Source organism: Chiroxiphia lanceolata, chromosome 16 (genome assembly GCF_009829145.1).
Source record: "Chiroxiphia lanceolata isolate bChiLan1 chromosome 16, bChiLan1.pri, whole genome shotgun sequence".
Taxonomy (NCBI): Eukaryota; Metazoa; Chordata; class Aves; order Passeriformes; family Pipridae; genus Chiroxiphia; species Chiroxiphia lanceolata.
Window position 1 is genome coordinate 259583 of NC_045652.1, and position 25720 is coordinate 285302.

General features: G+C 43.1%; 1 protein-coding gene across 6 annotated transcripts in view; it reads right to left on the bottom strand.

Moving 5' to 3' along the window:
* CRAMP1 (cramped chromatin regulator homolog 1) overlaps positions 1-25114 on the bottom strand; it is a 48155-nt gene extending 23041 nt beyond the window's left edge. For 2 of the 6 annotated variants that reach the window (XM_032704380.1, XM_032704375.1), the window contains exons 1-8: positions 23291-23412; positions 22487-22836; positions 12655-12848; positions 11089-11242; positions 8829-8912; positions 6517-6565; positions 1517-1602; positions 695-818 (exon numbers count right to left, since the gene is read on the bottom strand). In XM_032704380.1, coding sequence (XP_032560271.1) covers positions 695-818; positions 1517-1602; positions 6517-6565; positions 8829-8912; positions 11089-11242; positions 12655-12848; positions 22487-22836; positions 23291-23331 — 1082 coding nt within the window. In that variant the 5' untranslated portion in view covers positions 23332-23412. The other 4 variants (XM_032704377.1, XM_032704379.1, XM_032704378.1 and 1 more) reach the window with 4 other exon arrangements.
* Positions 25115-25720: the final 606 nt, after the last annotated feature.

Here is a 25720-nt window from a genome sequence, read left to right on the forward strand (position 1 = left end):
ATTGAAAGGAAGCTGAAGATGAGCCAGTGTGCCCAAGTAGCCACCAAGGCCAATGGATCCTGGCCTGTATCAGGAACAGTATGGCAACAGGACCAGGCTTGCCCTGTACTAAGCACTGGTGAGGCCACCCCTGGAGTGCTGTGTCCAGCTCTGGGCCCCTCAGTTCAGGAAGGACACTGAGGTGCTGAAGCAGGTCCAGAGAAGAGCAACAAGGCTGAGGAAGGGATTGGAGCACAAGGAGAAGAGAGGCTGAGGGAGCTGGGGTTGTTGAGCCTGGAAAAGAGGAGGCTCAGGGGAGACCTCCTCACTCTCTACAACTACCTGACAGGAGGGTGTAGCCAGGTGGGGGTTGGTCTCTTCTCCCAGGAACCAGCAGTAGGACAAGAGGGCTCAGTCTTAAGCTGTGCCGGGGGAGGTTTAAGTTGGATATTAGGAAGAAATTTTTTAGAGAGAGAGTAACCAGCCATTGGAATGGGCTGGCCAGGGAGGGGGTGGAGTCAGCGTCCCTGGAGGTGTTTAAGGTGAGACTGGATGTGGCATCAGTGCCATGGTCTGGGAACCACGGCGGGGTTGGACTCGATGATCTCAGAGGTCTTTTCCAACCTGGCTGATTCTATGAAGAGAGAGGAAGGGGCTTGGATGCTGCTCATCTATTTCCCTGTTCTAATCTGAGCAGCATAATCAGTTCTGCTACCTAAGCCGGGGGTTCTGGGCAAGACTCTGCACTCGAGCCCACGCGTGATTATTTCGTGGCTGCAGCTCCACAGGGACCTTGAGAGGGAGTCGTACTGGCTTCTGGTCCTCTTCATCACTCACACCTGAGGGAGATGAAGCACAAAGGGTCAAAGCAAGGACAACTCAGTCACAACACTGTGTGCTCAGTTACATGATAAAATCCACCAGACACCAGCATCACCTACAGACAAGCCAGCAGCTCAACTTCACCACTGGAGCCTGCTTCCTTAATTACCTTCTGTTCCAATGTGTTTATTCTTATCCCTGGACACTGCAGCGGTACTGGAGATTCCAGCTGTGCAAGCAGTGTCAAAAATCAGGTGGTTGGAAACTTGAAAAAATACAGTATTTCAGACCTTTTGAACAGCCTGATTCTACTTACTTGGGAACAAGGAAGAGAAGGAAAAAAAAACAAATGAAATCACACATAACTGAATGGGAAAAGGTAAAGAAAGATGGAAAATGCTTAATGCTAGACACCATAGTGCTCCTAATTCACTGGCAAAAGGGACTAACCTGCATACACAGTGAAAGTATAGTGGGTAAAGCAGTAGTGAGCTGATCTAGTGTGCTAGTGAGAAAACTGGGCGGGTCCTGAAGTCACTGGGACTATTCAAGCAAACAGGCCAAGACAGACAACAGTGACATATCCGTGCTCAGCACAAATGTGCAATAGCCCAAATTTCCCTGCCAGTGATGGACACACCACAACAAGCCCACTCATTCTCTATTCTTCCAACCATCTGCTAAAACACCCCATGTTCCAGCATCTCTTACTCACCATCTGGATCACAGAGTTTCTTCAAAGCCCTGCACATGGGAGCTTTGATACGCAGGTTTCTGCCTTTGTAACGAACAGTCGTAGCCCTGGTCACGTGGAAAGAGAAGTACTTAGAGGCACCAGTAACAACAGTTCCTGAATACAGACATATCAGGGACACAGAGCTAAACACAATCATGGCTACAGGAATGAACACAGGAATGGAAGGCTCTGCAGTGCAGGTTTACAAGAGCATTCAGTCTTCTCTGTCACCTTACTTTTTCACTGTGCAAATGCTACTCTTGTTACCCTCCTCTTCCAGATTTTCATGAAACACTGGGCTGTCCAATCAGGGAGGGACTGCTGTTTTATAAGTGGACCAGGACTGTGCTACTTGGGTTGAAGAACACCCACACAGACAGCTGCTTCATAAAAGACAAGTGGGTTTGCTTTAGTCTCCCCTTTATACTCCTGACTCTTAATTACGGGAAGAAGAAGTCTGAATTTCCATTCTTCCATATTTCCATTTTCCATTTGGAAATATCCCCACCTCCTCTGGTGCAGTCAGGAGGTCTAAGAGCTTGTGCAGGAACCTGAACAAAGTAACTTTTACAGTATGATTTAGCTTCAGTATCAGATCAGCAGTTTCAAAGATCCTTAAAAGCCAGAGGTCATTTTTATTTTCACACAGTGGAACTACTTGATTTCTTCACTCCATCACTCCTGTTTTCTTTTTAGGGACTTCAAACGCAGGAATTGAGCCCAACCAAGCTACCACTGGCAGCATTACTACCCAAAATTTGAAACATTAAGCATCAGCTAGCATAGAAGCGGCAGGATCGAACACAAGTCCTTGCAGTAAAATGAAAGAAGTTCTAGGAATTAGAAAATATTTCTATGCTGTAAAGAAGACATTGCTAGGTAGGAAGAGCACTTGTCTATGGTGCTAAGAGGGAAATTTGCAAAAAGGCAGCAGAAGTGAAGCCAGACCTGAGAAGATGGAGCTGATGGGGTGAACAACTTTCATTTACTCAGCTGCGAACCTCGATGGATTCAGAATATCCCAGGGCTGGAAGGGCAGATTTCCTTCCAACTTTATCCTAACCTGAATTCTTGGAAACAGGAATTGTTTGAAGACAGTTGGTCCCACCAAGTCCAACAGTCAGTCTCTGCCAGTGTAAAGACTCTTAGAGAAGGGTACAGAAACCCTTGTGGGTATCTAATCAATGACATAAGATAAGGATGAAAGGTAAAACCTCCTCCTGGGCATTGCAATGGGCACCTCGGCCTTAACACAGAAGGCTCCATATCCTCTTATACAGATCCTTATATTAAAGTGTAGATATGATTTTATCAATAAATCAGCATTTTTAGAAAATAAATATTCTGAAAACAAGCTTAATCAACTAGCACTCTCTCTCTTTTTTTTAAATGTGCAAATAAACCCAATTTCAATACAAGTGAGGACAAATCAGTATGAACCCAAACTCACTTATGTCAACAAGGATTGCAATGCATAAAACCAGGAAACTCAACTACAAATTCTGCTGTGCTTGAATTCAGCTGGTTCGTGTTAGGACAACCCTTTCTTACCTTGTGTTATAAAGAGCCTCTCAGTTTGGGGGGGGAAAACCACAAACACTACCAGACACTGAGCAGTGCTGTGCTTAACTGTTGCATAGTTACAGTACTTTTTTATTTAGGTGTTTATTGCGGTTTGTTTGGATTTTTATTTTAACTTATCCAGAAATCCTACATATTTACAAAGAGATAAAGAAAATATTTGTATTTGTTTATATACAGGTTTTTATTGAATATAAAGTGTTACAAAACTAACTTAAATAAAAATGTTTCACTCCTAGAAATGAAACAAAAAAAAGCATCAGTTTGTTTATTTACACTAGTTACTGAGCTGTTCGGATATAGTGCCATAAATCTTTGTTTCTTGTTACATATCCTAATCACAGAACCCAATGACATAATAAATGCGTAGTAGAATTAAAATGCTGCAATAGAAACCTTAGCACAAAGGACTGGACAGAGTGATCCTGTCTTCAAGCAGCTGCTGTGGGCCAGCGTTGACCTGAGTATGCTGAACTACTCAGAGCAGTTACAGAGTAATTCTTATCTCCCCCTTGCGTTTATAAATATCTAAACCTTAATCTGTGAGACCCCCGATTTATTCAGCTACACCTGTCCCAGTGGCTATGGTCCAGCCTCATTTACCTGTTACTGACATTCTGAAGACAAGTACAGAGATGTGTAACAGCAAATGGCCTGAACTGCAACAGCCTAACAGGAACAGGTCACAAAGACTTTGCCAGCACTTACCATAGACAGATCTGAGTTTTCAGGCACTACTTTTTATCTATTACCTGGGTTATAAGCTCAGCTACAAAGATCTTAAGTATGATTTTCTTATGAGTCCCTCACAGGGTCATTTGTTTTTCCACACTCCATCAAATCAGTACAGAAACCAGAGATGCAACACAAGCACTGAATTAGAGTGTGTAACTCCAGGGTCTGGAGCCCTCCTGCAAATAAACTGCCACGTAGCTCCTCACAACCTCAGCCTCTCTCACCAATTAAATGAGGCAAATGTTTACTTACTTAAGGAGCAGATCATCAGGATAATGCATGTTCACATTCCCCATTTTTAATCACTTTGGATTCACTTTCCCTCACAACTTTCCACACAGTGACAAGCCTTACAAAGTGCATTGCACTCAGAGGAAGAGCAGGAGTGTGTCACACTTGAAAGAAACATGTTATGAACTGAGAACTGCTTACAAATAGGGAGGGGGATCATAAAATTGTACCATCACTGAGCAAGATGGGAAGTTGAATCGACTGGGATATATGCAATGTGTTTGCTTCTGGGAGCTATGAGGTTGTCCTGAACATGCAGGGGATTAATTCACATGGTGCAGACAGAGGTGGTAATGAAGACACAGTCTGCTCCTCTTCAGCTGATGAGGTTCACCCACCAAACGGATAAGAGATGCAGGAGAAAAAGGGAAGCAAAGATGTGTCTCCCATCTGTAGACAAAAAGTCTATGCAAAAGCAACTCTTTCTGAACTGGTTAATGTTACGCACATTCTAATTGTGGAGTAGAAGATTAGCATTAATATTTTCAAATGCAAAGACTTCTGTTTTCAAAATGGTTTGTTACAAGACTGGCCTTATAGAGTAAGCACCTAGACTTCACAGAAATCATCAGCCCTCATTAACAATTAATTAGAATAACTAAGGCCTGAATCAGACGAAAACGTCATCAAGCTCTTTTGTTACGCTTTAGTTTGTTTGGATGACCCAGTATTAGAGAGACTCTCCAGTACAGCACCGAGTGACTGAAACAACTGCTGACATCTTGAACTAGAGAGATACTCATGACTATGGATAAAGGCCCATCCCAGGCCCATTTTAACTGGTAACTCCAATTTGAAGAAGTAATCGGCTTTAAGAATAATTTTGTTATGTGAAAAAACATACTGCTTAGATTTTCTTAACTGTACAAAACCCAAACTAAATGGCAATTTCTCTTCTAATTTAAACCCCATCAGTTAACAGAAAAATGAACAAGTGATTTAAGAATCATATTCAAGACCTGCAACACAAACACACCATACAAAGGGCATCAGGAAATGAAAGGTGGGGTTTGACTCCAAAAAACTGATTCTGAAAACTCCATTGAGAACAACAGGAATGTATAACATCAAGTATCCATATAATGCAAGGTAAAGTCAAAAGTCTGCAGCTACTGAGGGGACAAACTCCCACTCCTCTCTGCAGTCAAGTTTACTCCATAGTAACTTGTCTGCTCCAGTGAAGCACCCTAAAAGCAATAATGCCAAAGGTAAGAAGGGACCTGTAACAGACAGAAAATAATGCTGCTTTCAAATCACTTTTAAAGACATGATTAGGACAAAACAATGCCTTCTGAGTGATCACAATCTTTAAAGTAGTATCCTTTCAGAGAGATTTCACTTCAAAAAACAAATTCTAAAAGCTGGACTACTTCAAAAAATTTTATGTGCAAATACATCAGGTATTCCCTCATTTCTAACAGTACAGCAACTTCTCACTCCTGTCTTCTATGAATACACTGACTCACAGACTAAGCTCCCAAATCCTGCAATTCTCCCTTGAAATGGAAGAGAACACTCGTTCTCAAAGTCAAGCAGATGCAGAAGTGACTGGAGGGCTGAGCACCCCAGTGTCTGAGGAGCCATTTCAGATCTGAAAGTCAGGACTCATGAGCACTGTGCGCAGAAGGGTTTGGAGATGAACCCTCACTGCAAGGAGGAGACTGAGGGGCTGGAGCGTGTCCAGGGAAGGGAACGGAGCTGGGAAGGGGCTGGAGCAGCAGGAGCGACTGAGGGAGCCGGGGGGACTCAGCCCGGAGAAAAGGAGGCTCAGGGGGGACCTTCTGGCTCTGCAACTCCCTGACAGGAGGGGGGAGCCAGGGGGAGGCGGGCTCTGCTCCCAGGGAACAAGGGACAGGACAAGAGGAAACACCATCAAGCTGTGCCAGGGGAGGATCAGGTTGGATACTGGGGAAAATTTCTTCACAGAAAGGGTGGTCAGGTACCAGCACAGGCTAGAGTCTCCATCCCTGGAGGGATTTACAAGATATGTGGCATTTGGGGATGTAGTCAGTGGTGGCCTTGGCAGTGCTGAGGTAATGGCTGGACTTGATGATCTTGGAGGTCTATTCCAACCTAAATAATTCTATGACTCCATACTCCCTGTAGTGAATCCACATAGTTATAGTGACATAACTTCTGTAAAGAATTCTCATTTAATTATTTTATTAAACTTCACCCATCATTTCTTACTGATAACAATTACTGGCTTCATGGAAAAGGGGAGAAAAACCTAATACAAAACAAGCTAAGAATGGAAAATGTCAAACTGTAGCTCTACAAAATGAAGAAACATCCCCAGACTCTGGATGACCAATACAACAATCAAGCTGGTGAACAACTCAGTTTTATGAGTTTCAGAAGTTCTTACTTACCCGGCTTGAATGAGCTCATTGAGTTTAGCTGCGTTCTTGTCATCCATACCTTTACAGGAAATGGGATAACACAGTGAATTAGGATTTACAGTCATAATGCCATGACCTTTTCTGTGTCCTGTTGGGTTTTCAAAGCTATTACATTTTATTCTCACATAAGACTGACATGTGTAAATGTGCTGTAACATACCCTTCCTGAAAAGTTCACACTTTCATAACATGCAAGCTTTACGTGATCCTTGCCACGAAAACTACACTTTACACATGGATTAAATGACCCTAGTTTAGGTACTACAGCTGTCTTCAAATGCTGGGCTTTAATCTGACACTGCAACATTAAAAAGAAAAGCTTCATCTTTCTGCTCAATCTCTGTTGCTAAGGCAGCAAGAAACAGCATCATAGCAACAAACACAGTAAAAAACTAAATAAAAACGTAACAAGTAACCCTCACTTTTCTCTGTGCATTATACAGCAAGTTTTTAAATGGACATTTTGGTAACTTGATTCATGTGATAGTAAGGTCCAGATCTATTACTGAACAATTAACCTCCCTCTGGCAATGCTGAAAATATTTCTGACATGCTTTCATGTCTCATCTCTATTTCTGGGACTCTGTGAATACATGAGGAAAAAAAGACTAAAGGAAAAAAAAACCCAAACAAAAAAAAAAAGAAACTGCTTTCCCCAGCTGCAAAGCAGACCTCTCGTAAACTGGGTGCAGAGCCTTGCAGATCAAGTCCATTTAGTCTTGGAGATGAGAATTTTCCAAGTGTCAGTAGATAAAGTATGTAAATAAGTCCTGAAGTTCTAAAAAGACAGAAGTATAGAGGTTGCCATGGTGACTGTGTGAAACCTTACTCCAAGTCACAGCAAGAAGGGTCTGTTGATGCTTGTAAAACAAGATGTGGGTACAGGGAAGAAACACTAACACTGATTTCTGGTGACAACGCAATGTGCCTTGCCTCTGCACTTGCTTTGTCATGAAACAGTTCAAAATTACTTCTCCAAGGTGAATTAACACGCTGGAGATCTTTGAACACACAGAGTAAAGTCAGTTTGAACATCCAAAACAGTCTTGTTCAAGACCTGCTATGATAACAATCCCTGGTGAGGGACAGTGAAAAACCCCTTGCCAAATACCACAGTCCTCTTAGGAATTGTACACGTCCACCCATGAATCCTTCTTGTCCTTCTCTCTTTGCAACTAGTATGACTTCAAAAAGAAGTATTTTATTTTCCATGTCTCACAAATTAAACAAACATGTAGAAGATGCACTATGACGTAACACTGACTGTACAAAAAGCTTGGGGACAAATGAAAAAATGCACAGATAAAAAGGTGTATGTGCATGGACTGGCACACACAGGGTGTGTTCCTCTGCCCACTCCCCAAGCCAGTCATGTCAGAGCTCTCTCTGGAAACCATCGGGACCATGGGACCCATGTCCTGGGCTGATACCACAGCAGGTAAGGGAAGAATTCTGCCCCTCTGCTCCACTCAGGTGAGACCCCACCTACAGTGCTGCCTTCAACTCCGGGGGTCCCAGCACAACAACTACTTAAAGGGGGCTTATAAGAAAGACAGGGACAGACTTTTTTACAGGGCCTGCAGCAACAGGACAAGCGGTGATGGTTTTAAACCAAAAGAGAGGATATTTAAACTACATGTAATGAAGTTTTTTTTATTATGAGGGTGGTGAGACCCTGGCATAGGCTGCCCAGAGAACCTGTGGTTCCCCTATTCATTGAAGTGTTCAAGGCCAGGTTGGACGGGGCTTGGAGCAACCTGGGATAGTCGAAGGTGTCAAAAAGGTCAGAACTCATCTTGGTTAGTCAGTAAAGTCTTATGATTTGTAATGCTTTTTCATCTTCAGGGTTCCATGAGGAAAGATTTAGAGAACAACTCAGAGAAAGGCACCATTCCAGATTTTGACTGTGTAGGTACAAATAATTGTGGGTGCAAATTATATCACTTACACATTTAATTGCTTAGTTTTCAATAATAATAAAATAGATCATCTAAGCTGTGTGTGTGTTTACCTGTCACCTATGGGCAATACATGCACTGCATTCTGGAGACAGAAAAAGCTAAAGAAATCTCTCAAAAGGGACTAATGCAACAGACTAAGGTGGTCTCTAAAAATAAAACTACATATAATGAAGAAACAATACCACAGGGTACAGCAATAGAATAAAATGAACACAAGTTCTCAAGAACTCAAAAGTGGAACTGAACTAGACACTGCCACCTTCAAGGGTAAATACTTGTGATTCTACCGTGTAAAAATAACCTGAAGTCATTCGTACTCACATCCCCCGATCTTTTTCCTCAGTTCCCCATAGCAGATTAAGCCATACAGCTCCAGGGAAGATTTTTTCAGCCCTTGAGAAAACACTGAAAAGCAGAAAAGGTGTCAGTGAGATGCAGGTTGCAGATACTCACACACAGCTACGCTGAAGATACTCATTTCAACCCTGAAAAGGAGAGCATTTGTATTTTCAGTGATGAGACAAACATCCCACCGAAGGCAAAACTTCAGTTCTCATTCAAGAAACACCAGAATGGGATGGTTCACCAATTTACAGGAAAACAAGCAGCTTGCACAGAATTTAAACAAATATGCAACAGTTCAATATGCAAAATAAAGCAAATTCATAATAAAGCTAACTCCAGGATCACTTCACTGTTTACAAATTCTCAGGGAAATGTCCAGACGCCCCCAAGGAAATGCATACAGAACTCTTTTATATGAAAATTTAGAAGTAGGTCTGGATTTTCCAGAAGACAGAATATTTTCTGTGCACTCAAATGCACCTTAAGCAAGTTAATGTAAATTCCAGATTTTAAATTTTTACATGAAGAATTGCAGACATTTTATTTAACTTTACAAGGGATTTTTTTTGTCCTTTCTCATCAAGACATATGATATGGACATTACTGCTAATAGATCTAAAGATCTATAACAGTAAGAACAGTCTTGTGGTTTACAAATCAGGTGAAAATATTTATTCTTGTCTATTCATCAAGACTTTAGTTCTCTTTGACCTGCAGACTCATTTAATCCCAAAATCCAGGCACACATATTTCTACCAACACTAGAGCTTACCAAACTACTGCTCTAACTATTACATTCCTTCAGACAGTGAGATTCTAGACCATACAGATACAGAACTTTGTTACCCAAAAAACAGATTAACCTCTTCTGTGACATCTTTTAATTTTAAAAATTCTTCCATACTGTGTTTGCTGCAACATTTGTTTTTAAATAAAATACTAATGGCTTTTTTCATCTTAAAGTGCTGCCTTGCTTTGGAAAGAAGGAACTCACAAAAACACATTATGCCAGGTGGTTTAAATATATAAGTCCTCCTTTAGGTAACCCAAGCTCAGGAACAGACAAGTTCATAAACAGACTGTATCATACACTACATTCGCATTCCTTCAGCTTCTTTCTAGACATATCCATTTCTCATTAATGAATTATTTTTAACTTGAGAGGTTCTGGCCACAAACTGTGTAGATGAGTTTACTATCCAAACTTTTGCAGATATTCAAAGACCAAATACTTCAATCACCACAAACTGCCATGATTTCTGCAACTCAGAATATACCATCAGGACAGAAAAACTCCAGAGACTTCTACTTAATCAACAAGCTAATGGGAGACCTGACATTCTTGACACCTTGAAGTCAAAAGAATTGGATCTTGTCACTGAAATAGATTTCTTTAACCTGTTATTCAGATCTGGGCACACACAGACAAACTTGAATCCTCACTGCCCATTACTAAATAGTACAGATTTGATAAAAATCCATTCTCAAAAATCATGTTACTATTATTGTTACAAAACACCATCAGCAGTTTATCTGACTTCCCAACTTCCTTTTCATTAAACAAGTTGCAGAAGGAGGGAATAGAATGGAAAGGGGAAGTTCTGACCCAATGGTATAATTTCAGGCTTGTTTGAAGTGGGAGCAAATATGTCACCATTTACACTTTTATTGGACTGTTTATTTCTGACTTCCCCCAAGAATTGCAAAGTGGTGCTGAGTGGTGCAGTTGCTTGATGCACTCATGCCTGATTAACATTTAGGCAGCTCTCCTCAAAGGTGTGTTCCTGAGAATACAAAAACATTCCCTCGAACTTGGCTTTTCCACAGCATTATATAATAAAGATAAATGATGTGGTGAATTCATATAACAGCAGTGACACAAATACCAGGTTTTGAAAAGCATTTTTCAAAAAATATGAACTTCAGCAGGGCCATGCTAACGAAAATAAGATGTGAGATGTTGTGGACTCCCCATCCCTGGAAGTGTCCAAGGCCATGTTGGATGGGGTTTGGAGCAACCTGGTCTAGTGGAAGGTGTCCCTGTCCATGGCAGGGGGTGGAATGGGATGACCTCTGAGGTGCCTTCTAACCCAAACCATTCTCTGGTCCTACGACTCTGTTCACAGGCACCCTCCTCAGTATTTATTTTCTCACATCCACCACTCCAGCCCTCCATGACGGTACCAAAAGGCAGGACTCCAGCCCCCACACCAAGCCCACACTGGTGCATACTGACCATTATCAAAGTCAATGTACTTGGAGATCTTGTGCCAAGTGCGGTAGTAGAAGTGCCGGACCTGCTCCTTGTTCTTCACCATGCTTGCAGGTTTGCCTTTCTTCTTGTACTTCAGGGCAATGTTGTTCTGGATAGCTTCAAAGTCCTTCCCATGCTGAAGAATAAATAAACCAAACTGAAATACTCAACCCCAAACATAGATCTCCTCATAAGTCAACTCAAACAACGTGAGGGCCTTTGGGGTTCTTTGTGGGGTATTGGATTTTAATGGTCATAAAAAAAATTCTTAGTTATCAGAACTTGACAGTTCTGAGAATGACAGAAAATGTCAGAGAATGACACTGGTTTCCTTTGTTTTATATAAAATGCATTATAGATGCCAAATTAATTACTTTAGAATTTCTTTAACAGTTTCAAAATAAAAACAGTAATATGCTAGGAAATTAAACAGAAACCCAAAACATCCAACCTTACTCAAAAACATGCTAAGTAGCAGAACTGAAAACACTGATTTTCTCCCTGAGCTTTCTTCACTTTCCTCTGCATTCCCCCCACCATTTCTAACTAGAGTGAATGAAAAACCTATTATATTTACCAGTTGCACTTTTATTTACAGTACATTTCATGATACGGTTACAAAATTTGAGTTCCAAAAGATTTGATCTTACATTTAACTCCTGCTATCACAAAATTTTTGTATTCACAATAGGTTAGAACTGATTTACATATAAAGTGTGAAGATCTCTTCTGAAAGGCAGTGACACAAAATAAATGAAGTGGGGGACCAAACAGAGTCCCAAATCCATTTTCCTCAGTATTCAAAAAAATAAATCAGTGAAGTGACTTAAAAACTCACAATTCCCAGGAATATTACCGCAAGTCAGAGGAGTTAAAGAAAACAGTGTTTAAGTGTTCATTTTGTCCACAAAATATATACATGTGAACCATGCCAATGGCAAAAAAAAAATTCAAAAAGATGCACATGTGCAAAGTTCTGACCACCACTGCATCCATTTTTACCTTTGTTATGCACTTTGATAACAGAAATACTCTTAAAATAATCACGGGAACAGGACAAGCAGGAATCCATCATATACATCATATGAGACAGAAGACAAGATGATGTAACTTTTCCGTGCCTAGGACTGAACTGGCTCTAACCTTGTCATGGTCAAAGACTAAACACAATTCTTATTAGAACAGAACAGCTTTTCTTATTTGGTATTATTACAGAAGAAGTGTGCTGCTTTTGGAAGTTGAGATGGGGACATTATTTATTTATTTCTCATTTGAAACCAAACCGTAATTCAAAAACAACTGAAATTATTATAAAATTTCATTAATAAAACTCAGAAATACTTCCTGTGTATTTAAAAAAAACCACAAACTTGACACTTTTGAAATGTGGCTTTGAGTGACAGCTGGTTTATAGCTCACTGTATGGACACAGAAGTGCTCATGTGTAAGTGTGCCTTCTGCTCCTGCCAACCTCACTGAATCAACCTTCTCTAGAAATATCCAGACTAACCAAAGCCATCTAAGTTCGTTATTTTCTTCTACGTGTACCTCATACAGTCCCTCAAAGAAAGTATTCTTGTCCTCTGTGCTCCACGACTCCCATTGCCGTCGGACTTTCTTCCCTTCTTCCTTCTCTCCAGTCGAGGAGCCCAGGTTCCTTCCCGTTGACTTGGAATTCCCAGTCGGATTGCTGGGAGGAATTCCCGATGTGCCACCGGACACAGTCCCTCCATTATCTGCTGCTGCAAAAAACCACGACAAGAGTGAATAATAAACCAACAGGAGGATTCATGGATAGAGTCCTTTTTCACCACTCATATCTGGTAGATAACAAAGTTTGGTTTTATAGAAATAAAATCTTGAAAAGGAAGGGGAAGGTTTTGAAAAATCTTGAAAGCCAGGGGAAGGTTTTGATGGCTTAATTTTGTATTTCCAGGAGTAACAGAAATAAGCAGGAATACAGCACAGCAACCTCTATCAGACAACCCTCTCTGATACTTGCATGCTGGTGAGCTCTGCAGTCATTGCTCTGCAGCCCAGGGAGCTCCTGAGCAGTGCTGAACAGGGAGCTGACCAATAGAGCAAACTCATGACTGTGAGGAAAATACATGTAATGTCACATCCTTGTCTTTGGTTTTGATCCTATTGCCTCTGGAATAACTGTGGTAAGGGAACGACTGAGAGATGTTGGCTTTAGTTCATCACACAACGGATCAGCTTTTCCACAATCTGATCCACAGTGTAGGATCCTCAGAGCACCATCTCTGACATGGCCCATCTAGGATAACTCAAAGTATCCCAAAGACTGGCAAGTCCCAACCCCTTCTTCCCCAAATCCTGTTGTGGCTTTCCTCAAAAGGCACAGAAGTGTCATCTTGGTCGTCCCTTCGTCAGTTATCAGCACCCAAAGAACATGAATCAGAAGAGAGATATGAAGATTGGAAATACTAAAATCAGAATGATGTCAAATGGAACTGAGAAAATTTGCTGTTTACTCAATTAGAGGGCCAGGGAGAAAATGGGATGTAAAATCTACAAACCAAATATCATGCTTGGTTTGACACTGTAACAGATTATCAGAGTGTTAATCCAAAAACCAGGGACACCTCCCAAAAATGTACTCATTTTTTTCCATAAGAATGTAACCATTCCCTGTAATTTATATTTCAAAAATATACTAACTAAATACTTCTTAATAAAATTGAAGATAAGATTTGACTGTCCTTATCAGTGCAGGTATGTACTTAATAAAACAGAAGTCGTTCAACACTAGCATTCATTGCTCAATACAGAGAATGCCCATTACACTTTCTATTTCTCTAGTTACTGCCCTTTATGTTTTATATTTTATCTCATAATACATTGGCTTGCCTTGGTTTATTTGCTTATACACCCAGCTTGTACAATACAACAGTCCTAACCAGTTCCCCAACTTTTATACATATCGGCACAATTCTCTCTTTCATATTTAGGCTTAAAAAGTTATCTTTTCGAATTCAATTACACAAAGCAGATTTTTTACTGACAAAGCCAATGTTTTATATATATATACACATATATATCTTGCTCAAGAACACAGATATCCCAGTTTGATAATCCTAATATTATTTTAAAAAAGAGTATCAGAAGAATCAGCTGTGACAGGCTCAGTGTGCTTTAGAGATTTGAAAGACTTGTACGTAAATCCTAACAATTCAGTTGCAATTTGAAAGTAATTCCTCTGGGTGACAAAATCATATTTCTCCAAATCCTAAAGAAGCTGGTTCATTTCAGTAACAGAGAATATTTTAAATCAAACCTGGAAGAGAGTAAGGTGTGCAAAAGTACATTTTTCTCCTGCATACAATAACTATTTACTTGATATAAAATATGATATTGTGACCATTTTGAGGTTAACGTTTCTTTTCTTTTTAGGGATGACTATTTGACTCTTTTGAAGAAAATTACTGTAACTACAGAGAAGCATGTAAGACAAGACATGAAAAACCATTAGATATCTAGAAGAAAATGCACTTAAAACAAATTCTCAAGTAAACAGCTTCTCTACTTTCTAAAGTCTTCATCAGTCACTAATAAAATAAGTGAAAGTTAAACCATTTAATTCCGGCACTGAGGAGGTAAATCCTTTAAAAAAAGGAAACCACAAGAAAAAACTGAGCACTTAAACAGATGGCTGAAAAGAAAACCAACACAGACACAGAACTGACACTTCTTTATTCTGCAAATGTGAGATTGGAATATCACAACTTGCATGGTAGAGAATATACATCTTTGGTCAAGAAGAGGAAATTCAAACATATCAGTCCCCAAACTCAATCTCCAATTTCCTGGTGATACCAGCTCCCAACACAAAAGATGTCCTTTATCAGAAGTTACAAGATTCCAGTGTCACTACTCTGATCATAGCCCTCTGATCATAGCCCTCTAACTCCTGAGAAATCCTTCAGGAGAAAAATGAATGCAGGATATGGGGGTTTCATTTGTTTGTTGGGTGGTTGGTTTTTGTTTGGGGTTTTTGTGTCATTTGGGGGGTTTCTTTAATACTTACTCAAGTAAGTAAAATCCTAAGTCTGCCTAAAGATCAGATCTTATCAAGCATTTTCTGAAGACTGTTCAGTGCATTTGGTACATACGAAGTTTTCACTATTAAAAAGCATAAGAAGCTGAAGTATCTATCAGTGAAGACTTCCTGGTCTTATTAGAATTTAAAGTTCAGTACATTTCCACTTACATTTTAGGTGTAGATAAAAGACGGACTGAAGAGTTCTGTTGAGGACATGCTGATACTGATACTGATTCAACTTCTACGCAGGACAGGTAGCTCATAATTCACCTGTTGTTCCTTTATGTACATTGACTATTCTACGAAACAAACTGTAGTGCTGAGAAGTTTATCAGAATCTTTTTTGCTTTAAATACAAATAAATTACCATCCAGGCAATTGTTCAGAGTATTGTATATGAAGATCTAAAAATTCGAATATCCTGTCACTTCTGCAGAGATCTTATGTGCCAATTAATTATTCCAGGAACAAAGGGGTTTGCTCTATTACCCCTCTGCATAAACTTTCTTACTTCTGTGCATGGTAATATTTATGATTGGGTTGTCCCAATCCCCCCTGGAGTATACTGGATCTTGGTATGGCAATGGAATGCACCATATTCTAAAACATGGTATTAGAAAACAACTCAGGATAAAAGGCAAAAGCAAAAATAATCACACATCATCAAATTACCCCCCATAAATTCATTATTTCAATCTTGCTGTATGAGATTCTTTTTAGAGGACAGCTAACGAGCTTTCATCCCCTCACTAGTGACTGATGATTCTATGATTAATTCCCAACAATAGACAATTTAAAACTTCAGCAACACGTTAAAACAAGAAGGTCCCCTGAGGCCAACCATACCATTACTGCTGCAGAACGCTGGGGAGAAGGAGGGGGCTCACTCCAACAACCTGCTCGGGTGTTTGTTCTAAGTAAAATCATTTAAAAAAAAAGGAGAATATGCAGAAGAGACAAAGACAAGCTGGACTTTCCCCCCCATCTACTCATCCTGCATCACCCAGCCACTGGCCTGGACATCCACACCATGACAGCCATGACAACTCCTTCCCTTTGCTCCAGGTGCATCAGAGCACCAGCATCGGCATACAAGGTTCAAGGTAGACACTTGGATGCCTAAGTTCTCAGCATCTTCCCTCAGCTTTCAATCCACAGTTTGCAAAGATATCATGTTTTTGTAGTTGGTATTTGAACTGTAACCCCCAACAAAATCAGAGATCAGAACACCCGTGTTTCAGAGAAACACTGATTCCTTTTATCCAGCCTCCTCATTCATTTATATGCCCCATTATTAGAACTTCATTTATCTATGACTGGTATAACATCATCTCGAAATACATTCCTGTGGAAAAAGCTGCCTCTGTAGCTCTAAGCAAAATGTAAACACTTGCAAAAATTTATATAAAGGGATTCAAAGACTGCAGTTTAAGAGTCTGATATGAAAATGACAAACAATGGAACATGCAGGTATCAAATAACTGAAACACTGACAGTATCAGGGTCTTATCATGGCTACAGCCACAAGTTCTTCCTTCCAGGCTCTATGCAGCATCTCAAGTGTTTGCTTTTCAGTCTTCCATGCCAGCTTTTACAGGCCTGCTAATTCATATCTTCTGTGACAGATTCCACACACAGAAGCTGGAATCCCCAGAGTTAATCCCCTCTACAGCCATCTATCCCAACACATAGGCTGGTTCTCTCACTGGTGTTCCACAGGCTTAGCTCATGACATCTCAACTTCCTCACGAGTCACCAGTCACTGTAGGTGGAACATCCATCGAGGAATGCCTTTGTAAAGGAGACAGTGTGTTCAGACTCTTGCAGACCACAGCCCAAAGGCTGAGTGTTAGGACAAACTCACTCCCCAAAAGCACAGGACACTTGCAACATGCCAGGAACTTTTCTTCAGAAAACTCTTTCTTCTTCTCTCTTGGGTTCTACAGGAGCCAACAGCAAAGCTAAATTACACAAGATCACCTTCAAACAGGGTTTCAGTGAAGACTGCCATTAGGGAGGTCACACCAGAAAACAGCTTCGAGTGTGTATTTTATTGTCAAAAACCTGCATTAGAGCTTAGCAGTGTTATGGTACGACATTCTGGTACGAGAATACATTCAAAACATTCTCCTATGGTACGAGATACATTCAAAACAAAAAATCCAATGCCAACAGAGCTGGGTGAGGTGCTGTGATCTGCCCTTTTCAGGAGCTTCGAATGCATTCTGCTGTTCTCACGACAGAGTATTCCTCCTCGAGCATTCACTTCTCAATTTTAATGAAAAAGACATCAAAGACAAACATACAAACTCTCTTTCTGATCGCTGGTAAATGAGCCCCTTGTCTAGCCATTACAGATATTACATTGGGTACTGCAGTGAAGAACAGAAAGTGAGTGCTGTAGGAATTTAACTGAAGCCCCTAGAAGGACAGCCCAAGAGAGCTGCAGGCTAGCACCAATCTGCTTTTGTCTCCAGCGCTTGTAGCTAAGAAGAAAAAGCAGATGACAGAGGGAGAGAGACAGACACATTCCCTGCAAGTCAAAACTTCATTTTCAGTGCTAGTTTCTACCCTCTATGTCTCTACAGTGCACAGCATGAAGTCCTGAGAAGGGTAGGTCTAGGACAGCTTATACCTTATGGCATGGCTACGGCATATAGTGTTCCAAAGTTTGAAACAGAGAATCACAGAATATTCTGAGTTGGAAGGGACCCACAAGGACCATTTTGTCCAACTCTTAAGAGAGTGGCCCGCACCAGGATTGCACCTGAGACCTTGGTGTTACTGGCACCCTGCCCTCATCAGCTGAGCTCATCTCAGGGTCAACGGGTGCCTGTCCTGCAGGAATAAACGTAGCCTACCTTCCTCTAACTCCTACCGGTTGCAAAATTAGCACAACCAAGAGATAGCTGAATGTGTTTAAAACATACCCAGTGTCAGTTATCAACAGGAGCCTCCTAACAAAACTATACTGATGGTTTGCCTCTGCCCAGACAGGATATGTTCAATATACAATGTATGAAAGGCAGCACTATCTAAGCTAACCAAGCAGAGCTACAAAAAATAAACTGGGTTTATTATACATTTGCTTACTCCTCCACCTCCAGTGAATCATTATTCTCTTGCTCTTCCATTAGAAAACACCCATAAAACCCAGCACGAAGTTCCATCCAAACCTCGCGGCTGTGCAGCCCTGCAGGCAGGTACCTGTCAGAGTTCAATACCTGCTGCACAGGGCACAGGAGAAAACCCTCCTCTTACGCTGTGGGCTGAGATACTGCACAATCCTGGTCCTGAGCCACCTCCAAAGGGAGGAAGACAGAATTGGGGTAACTGAGAGGGCAAAGAATGAATGAAAGCATGTCAGGGTAGGACGGAAAGAGAGGTACCGAGTGCAAATGAGATGGACAGAATTCAGGAAAATGTTAGAACAGGGGACTGTACCAATAGTCCTTGAACAGTGATTCATGTCCTAGAGAAATAAAGCTAGAGGAATGACATCTCAAATGAAGGCTACAACATATGAACTTGGGAAGATACAATAAAACACAATGTAAGTACACACATCAGGTGTTTTGGTACATACATCCTCTCCACAGGAAAAGGCAGTAGTTGATTTAACTGTATGCTACTGGGACACACAACTTTGATGTGCTGAAACTAGACTGCTTCCTACCAAGTTCTATACCATCCCAAAAAATGGAATGTTTTAATTCAACTAGTGCTTTCAGCTGAATAATTCTTTTTTCAAGAAAGAGCTGCTTATTATTGCTAATACTTTTGCAAATACTTTTGCAAATACTTTTTTGAGCCATTCTACACATTTTAGGAATAAATCCAGAGCAACAGCATGAAACACATCTTCAAGCTTCAGCTCATCACCCTTAGTTGCTCCTCCTGACTTCATTCCGCACTCAGAAAATGGATGAAAGCATGGAAATGGGAATACTCTGCTCCAGTTCAAGCTACATCCACAGCACACGATGGCCATGTATTCCCACACTGGCTTTTACCAAAGTGGCCACATCCTACACACGTGTATTCCATCTGTTCTGGCTTTACGGACAAAAGCACACCTTAACACCTGTGCTCAGCAACCATGTGGCATGGATGGAAGAAGCAGACTCCAAGCAATCCCTCTTTTTCAGCAACCTCAACTTGTTCTGCATCTTCTCCCTCAATGAACCTCCCTGCACTGGAACTCTCAAACTGTCTCCACTCCACTAGTCCTTCAAGTTCCTCCTACGGTTTCATGCAAGTCACTTGAAGACTCACTTCATACTTCAAAAGGCATACACCAGTTGAGGTGTAGACTATGAACTTGAAAATAAAATAAAAAGATGACCAACAGTTGAAAATAGTATCATAACCATTCTGAAAAAAAAAAAAAAAAAAGGCAGATATTTAGATATTCGTGCAGGAAATTTGATAAACCTTCCTGCAATTCTAAATGGATTGGCTGTTGAAGTCAAATAGTTTTCAAACTTTATTTTACTGTACTACCTTCTATGTAATTTTTGCCCTAAACTCAAAAGTGCACCTCAGTAAACAAAAAGCAAGAGACGGGATCCAAAGGTGCAATTAAAGAGTACGTCAGAACAATCTGACGATTAGCAACATGTTTATACACACTAGTAGGCAGAATTTGAGAATTATTAAGAGCAGTTTTCCCTGAACCACAGTAAGATAAAACTGAGAGTCAGCAGCTGCCAAGTGGGCAAACTCTTGCTACAGTTTACTGTCAAGTTTATCAATAATTTGTCTGCTCCAGTTAAGGGCCCTAAAAGCACAAATGCCAAAAGTAAAAAGAAATTTGCAACACATAGAAAAAACCACTATTTTCAAAACTCTTTTGAAGATATGATGAGGACAAGCAACTACCATTTGAAAGAAATTAAGCACACTGATTACACTCTTTAAAAACTACCAAGTGAGAGAGTTTTTAGTCTAGAATGCACAGGTTCTAGAAGTCTAATCACTTCAATAAAATTTTAAGTGTCATTATTGAATGACTACAACAAAAACAAGTTTCTGGTTTCTCTGGACCAAGTGTAAGTGTGGTCTGATCACTCCTGCTGGCCAGTGCCAGAGTTACTTGTGCAGCCACCACCTTGATTGTGACATAATGGAAAAGCTTCCAGAGCTGATCCAAAGCGCATGCGTTCCAGCTTTTTATCATTTTTATACTTACAGAGAAAGGAGAAAGATGGTAGGACAGCGAATGAAAAGATTTAAGTCTAATCTTTCTTAGCAATCTCCACCCTATCCTAAATCCTGCCCTATCCCAAGCTGGCTCTGTGAGACGCTTCACTCAGAATACAGGGCACTATGAATTCTGATCACAAGGCATTCCACTGTGGAGAATTCAGACAAGCTTGGAAAACCTTTCATTATGCATCTCTGAACATAAAGAACTCAAATTAGAGAGGATCCTGCTCCATGACTTTGTTCTCCAAAATCTGACGGTTATCATCTCAACCATAACAGAGAAATCAATCAGTCTGACACATTCACACCAAACCTGGCCAGGCAGAGCTGTGGCTGGTCTAACAATTCCAGAAGTGAAAAGTTCAAATCCACCACCAACTGTCACTCCTGATGATTTAAGAAGTTCCCAAAAAGCTCACAACATAGCCAGGTACAGCAATTACAAGCGCTGTCTGTGACCGATTACTGAAATAATATTTTCTGTTCTGTATGTAGCTTTATTAGGGTGGTTTTGGAGTCTGAATTGCAAAAATGAAGGAAATCTCCTTTTCTGTTTTATTGATACACCTAGTTAAAAATCGTTCTGCTGCTCTAAAATTAATGTTCATGTATGAATACACAAACATGAATAAACACTTACACAAAGACCCATGTATTTGTTCACACGTGTATACGCTTCCAAAGCAATGGAATAATTTCAAGTGGATATATTCAACTTGTCAATTATGGACCAGATGCATTTCAAAGAAACACCTCCTTGTATCTAATACTATTTACGACCCTGGAAATAATTATCTGAAGCTAAACACTCCTGGGTATTCCATCTGTTTATTTGGTTTCATGCAACTAGGAAAAAAATTACATAGACCTTTCTGTTCTGTCCTCCAACACCACATAGAGAGTTTTCACTTAACATTCAAGAGATTAAAGAGGACTTACCACGGTATTCAAAAATACTTTAGTCAATTATATAAACTGTCAAGCAACGGAGTTCAAGAATTTTTTTGTGATATGACAATAACCAAAATATCCCAATTTGCACTGATTTATTACTGCAACACAAAACTATCATAACTGTAATGCTTACTTAATGCCCAGCATGTGCACAACCCTGTGACGGAACAGAGTGAGGTAACCTCCAGGACATAGTTATGCTCCACGGAGCTATACTCCAATTTAGCAGACAAGAGTAAACTTCATTATTTCAAATACTGAAGAAATCTTTGAGTGCTGTTTTTCTCAAAAATTAATGGAAAATAACACTTGAGTACTTTTGCATAAGGTATCCAAAATTAGGCTCAAGTACAGCTCAACTGCAGTGCTGAGATGTCATCCAGTCACCGCTGAGCACACAATAGCACCAAGATATTCAAATATCCCTGCTGCCTTCCAGCTACTCAAGTTAGAAACAGCTCTGAAAAAAATCAAATTCTTGTCTCCAATGCTTAAGTGAAAAAGCAGGTGCGTTTATGCCTGCACCTACAGACATTCAGATGTATACAAAACAATCTTAATATAAACTCAAATTACATTGAAATGCCCGAACTGTTCTGAAACAGAAACATGGGACTCTCCAAACCTCAGAAACAAATATGGCAGTATATGTATTTCATAGCTGTTTCCAAAATAGTTATTTGGATCATAGAAATAACTGGGGTAAATCACCAATGTCCCATGGGTTGGTTTTTTTTACCCTTTGCTAAGTAGCACCTAGTGAATATTTTGTTATTATCTAAGAGAATTCAGAGTGCAGCCACCTGATTACACAGCTATCTAGAGCCTCATTTCCTAATCAAAATACAGGCATTTCCTCAAACTTGAGAGAGATGAAATGCAGAAATCAAAGATTTGCTTCAATAATGGAGAATTCTTCCTTCCCCACATACACATCCAGACTCCCCATTTTTGGAAGTGCAGAGAGAGCAGTGGGCAGCAGAGAAGCTGAAGCCTTGGGACACAAAGAAGATTTCAGCTACTGTGAGAAACAAGCCCCAAAACACCTTCCCAAAACCAAACAAAAGATGGCATCCACAGAAGAAGAATGACAACCCATAGCCCCACAGGTGCCTCCCCTCCTTGCCACCCCCCTTGCCTGCATGTTTTTTGTACCTTTGCCTTTTCCACCAGTGCTGCTGCCAACCGAGGAGGATGCCTGGGAATCCTTCTTCAGCCTCTTGCTCTGAGGTCTGACGCTGGACCTGAGAAAATGATGCTGGTCCTGGCTGTGGGAGGGCTGGAGGGAGGCCGGGGCTGGCGACAAGCTGGGGTTCGGTGGGGGGCTGCTGGTAGTGTTGTTGTTAATGATCTTCTCTTCTTTCTTTGTGCTGCTGCTGCCTGGAGCTGCCTCTCCTCCTCCTCCTGCCCCTTCTTCTTCCAGGGACTCCTCATCTCCTCCTGCTCTCTTGCCCAGCTTTTTCACCCCTTCCTCCCCGCTGCTCTCTCCCAGCTTCACTGTCATCCTGCAGGGGAGCAGAGAGAGAAAAGAGGGGGGCACACAGTCAGGCCGGAGAGCCCCCCGGGGAGGCAGAGAAACCCCTGGGCTGAGAGGGGAGAAGTTTAGCTGCAGAAATTCCTCTCAACATGGCCGCCGTTGTTTGTTACTAAATCCCCTTTCGTTTGCTGTCCCGACCCAACAACCTGTGCCGAAGGCGGGAGGGGGAAAGCCCCGCCGCAACCCTCCCCAAACTGGCCCAAACGGCAGCCGGGCCCCCCCTGCAGCCCCCCGGCCCCGTCCTGAAAGGCTCTGGGCCGCCTTCGGCCGAGAAATCCGCCCGGCCAAACTCGGGTGTGCGGCAGCGCTCGGCCGGTGCCTGGGGAGCGGCAGCGCCGACCCGGCAGAGCCGAGCGGGGCAGCGCCGCTGCCCCATCGCACCCCCCGGGGCGGACTCGGGGCTCGCTGCCCTCTCTCCTCACCGCGGAGCCGCGGCTCGGCCCGCTGCGGGGGGGGGATCCATGCTCCTGGATGCGGCGGCGGCTTCTCCTCCTCTCTCTCTCTCTGTGCGTGTGCGTGTGTGTGTGTGTGTGTGTGTGTGTGTGTGTGTGTGTGAGTGTGTGTGTGTGTGTGAGTGTGCGTGCCTGGGACTGGGACTGGGACCGGCCGAGGCTCCCGCTCCCCTCCGCCCCCACCCCGCACCTCCCCGCGCTCCTTCCCGCCGGGCAGCGCCGACCCCGTGGGCTGTCAGCGGGACCGGCTCCCCGGGCCGGCACCGCCGGCCGCCGCCCGCGCGCGGGGATAATTAATGACACCCCATTCATTAATTCCCCCCCCCCCCCAATTTGGAGGGCAACAAACTCCGGAGGCACCTGTGGCGGCCTGTGCGCCCTTGCCTCGCCCAGACCTCGCCCGAGCAGGGCAGCTCTAAACCCTCGTGTGCCAGGGGAGCATCCCTGGGCTCCCCCAAGGCATCTCTCAAGTTCCACCCCGAACCCGACGCTCAGGCCAGCTGCTAGGATGACCGCTCGCTGTGCTGGCTTCACAAATCCTTTCAATTCTGAAGTTTTTTTTTTCAAATACTTGGAACAAAGCGTGAGATATGCACGCAAGCTTAAGGCATTAAACCACATTATCTGTTAAAACCCAACAATTGTTTGGGTTTTCCTTGAAGAGTATAGAAATATTACTGACACCATACCTAAAAGAAGTCATCCTCCAAGAAAGAACCACTTACAGCGCCCAGCAAGGAGCAGCAGTTAGGATGCAGCTGCCTTGTCACCATGGCAGGAGCCACCATCCAACCTCCATCAAGGGGAAAGATAAAAACCAATAGAAGCAGAAAATTCTGAATATCGCAAACATTGGAATGACTATGGGTTAGGCTGACATCAGGATAATGAGGTTCAAAAGAAAGAAGATGCATCAACCTGATATGGCCTACAAACTTGTGAGGTTTATGGGTTGTATTCCTACTTTTAAAATGACACTTTTCCCTCTAATTTTCAGCTAAACCACTGAACTTACCGATCCAGAATTTTGTTGGGCAAGGTTCCTCTCTTCGCAAACGCGTAATAAACTCATCTGAACTGTGGATCTAAACTCATATTGAAACTTGGTTATTTATTCACCTGACAGGTCCCTAGTTACTGACTGATTCTCCATACACCAAAAGCTGCAGTGTTTCCCGTTATTTTGAGGACAGAATTCTTACAGTTCTGACAGCCTGTGCTCGAAAACTTCATGTAAGCAAGGTTTAAATAATTCCAAGCCTGACTTTATTGCTGCAAATTAAACAATACACCCACAGGCATCCCCCAGAGATAAGCTGGGGGACACCAAAGCCACGCTCCTTGGGGACGCTTCCTTACCAGAGCAGCAAATCCCACTTCCCAACTGCTGGCTCCTTCTAGCGTTCTGCCTGAGCCCTCAGCGCCCTAAGCCCAGTGTCCCCGTCTCAGCCGCTTTTTCCTTTCGTTTTCACCACGTTCCTCTTGCTCCCGAAGAGAAAACCTCCTCAGCCTCGCTGCTCTGGTGCTCCACACCTCTCGGCCGTCCCTCCGCTCCCTCCCCCTAGCGCCGCCGCGCCCTGGGAGAGCGGCGCCGGGCCGGTCCCCCAGCGCCGGCCTCACCTGCCGCATCAACGCCGTCGCGCAGCCTCCGTGCTCTGGCTCCGCCGCCGGCTCCCTCAGCCCCAGGCACCCGCGGGCTGCGCCCAGACCCGCCAGCTCGGGAGGCGGCCGGCGCCGAGCCCAGCGGCCCTCCCAGCTTTGCTGGCGGCCGTGGGGCCGACCTCTCTCCCCGCCGGCTGCCCACGGGCGCAGCTCCCGTCCGTGCCGGGCTGGCTCCGTCCGTGCGGGTACGGCCGCGCTGGGCTCGGGCCGGGCCAGAGCCGCGGCGGTTCCGCTTCCTGCTCGCCCAGCCCTGGCCGAGGGGCGGGACCGCAGCGCGCGAGCCCCGCGGAGCCCCCCGACCGCCGCGTCCCATTGGCCCGCTCCGGGCGGGAGCGAGGCCGGGGGGCGGGGCTATGGCGCCAGCGCCAGCCAAACAGAGCGCGGCGCGGTGCGCGTGACGACAGCGCCGCGCGAAGGAAGGGGCGGGGAAGGCGGGAGGCGGGGCGAGGCGCGTAAATCGGGTGCTGATTGGCTAAAGGGAAAACCAATCGAGCGCCCCACAGCCAAGCCCTCCGGATTCGATTGGTCAGCGAGCGGGTAATTTGCATACGGCGGGGTATTTATTGCGGCCGGGGGGGGGGGGGGGGGGGGGGGAAGAAATGCTCTCGCACACCGGGTTCGGCGTTCCTCTGCCCTCGTTGTGCCTTTGCGCGCTGCACCCGGCTCGGAACTGTCCTCCTTCTTCTCTTCTTCCCCCCCCCCCCCCACGCGCTGTTCGGTGCGCTACCCCTCCTTTTT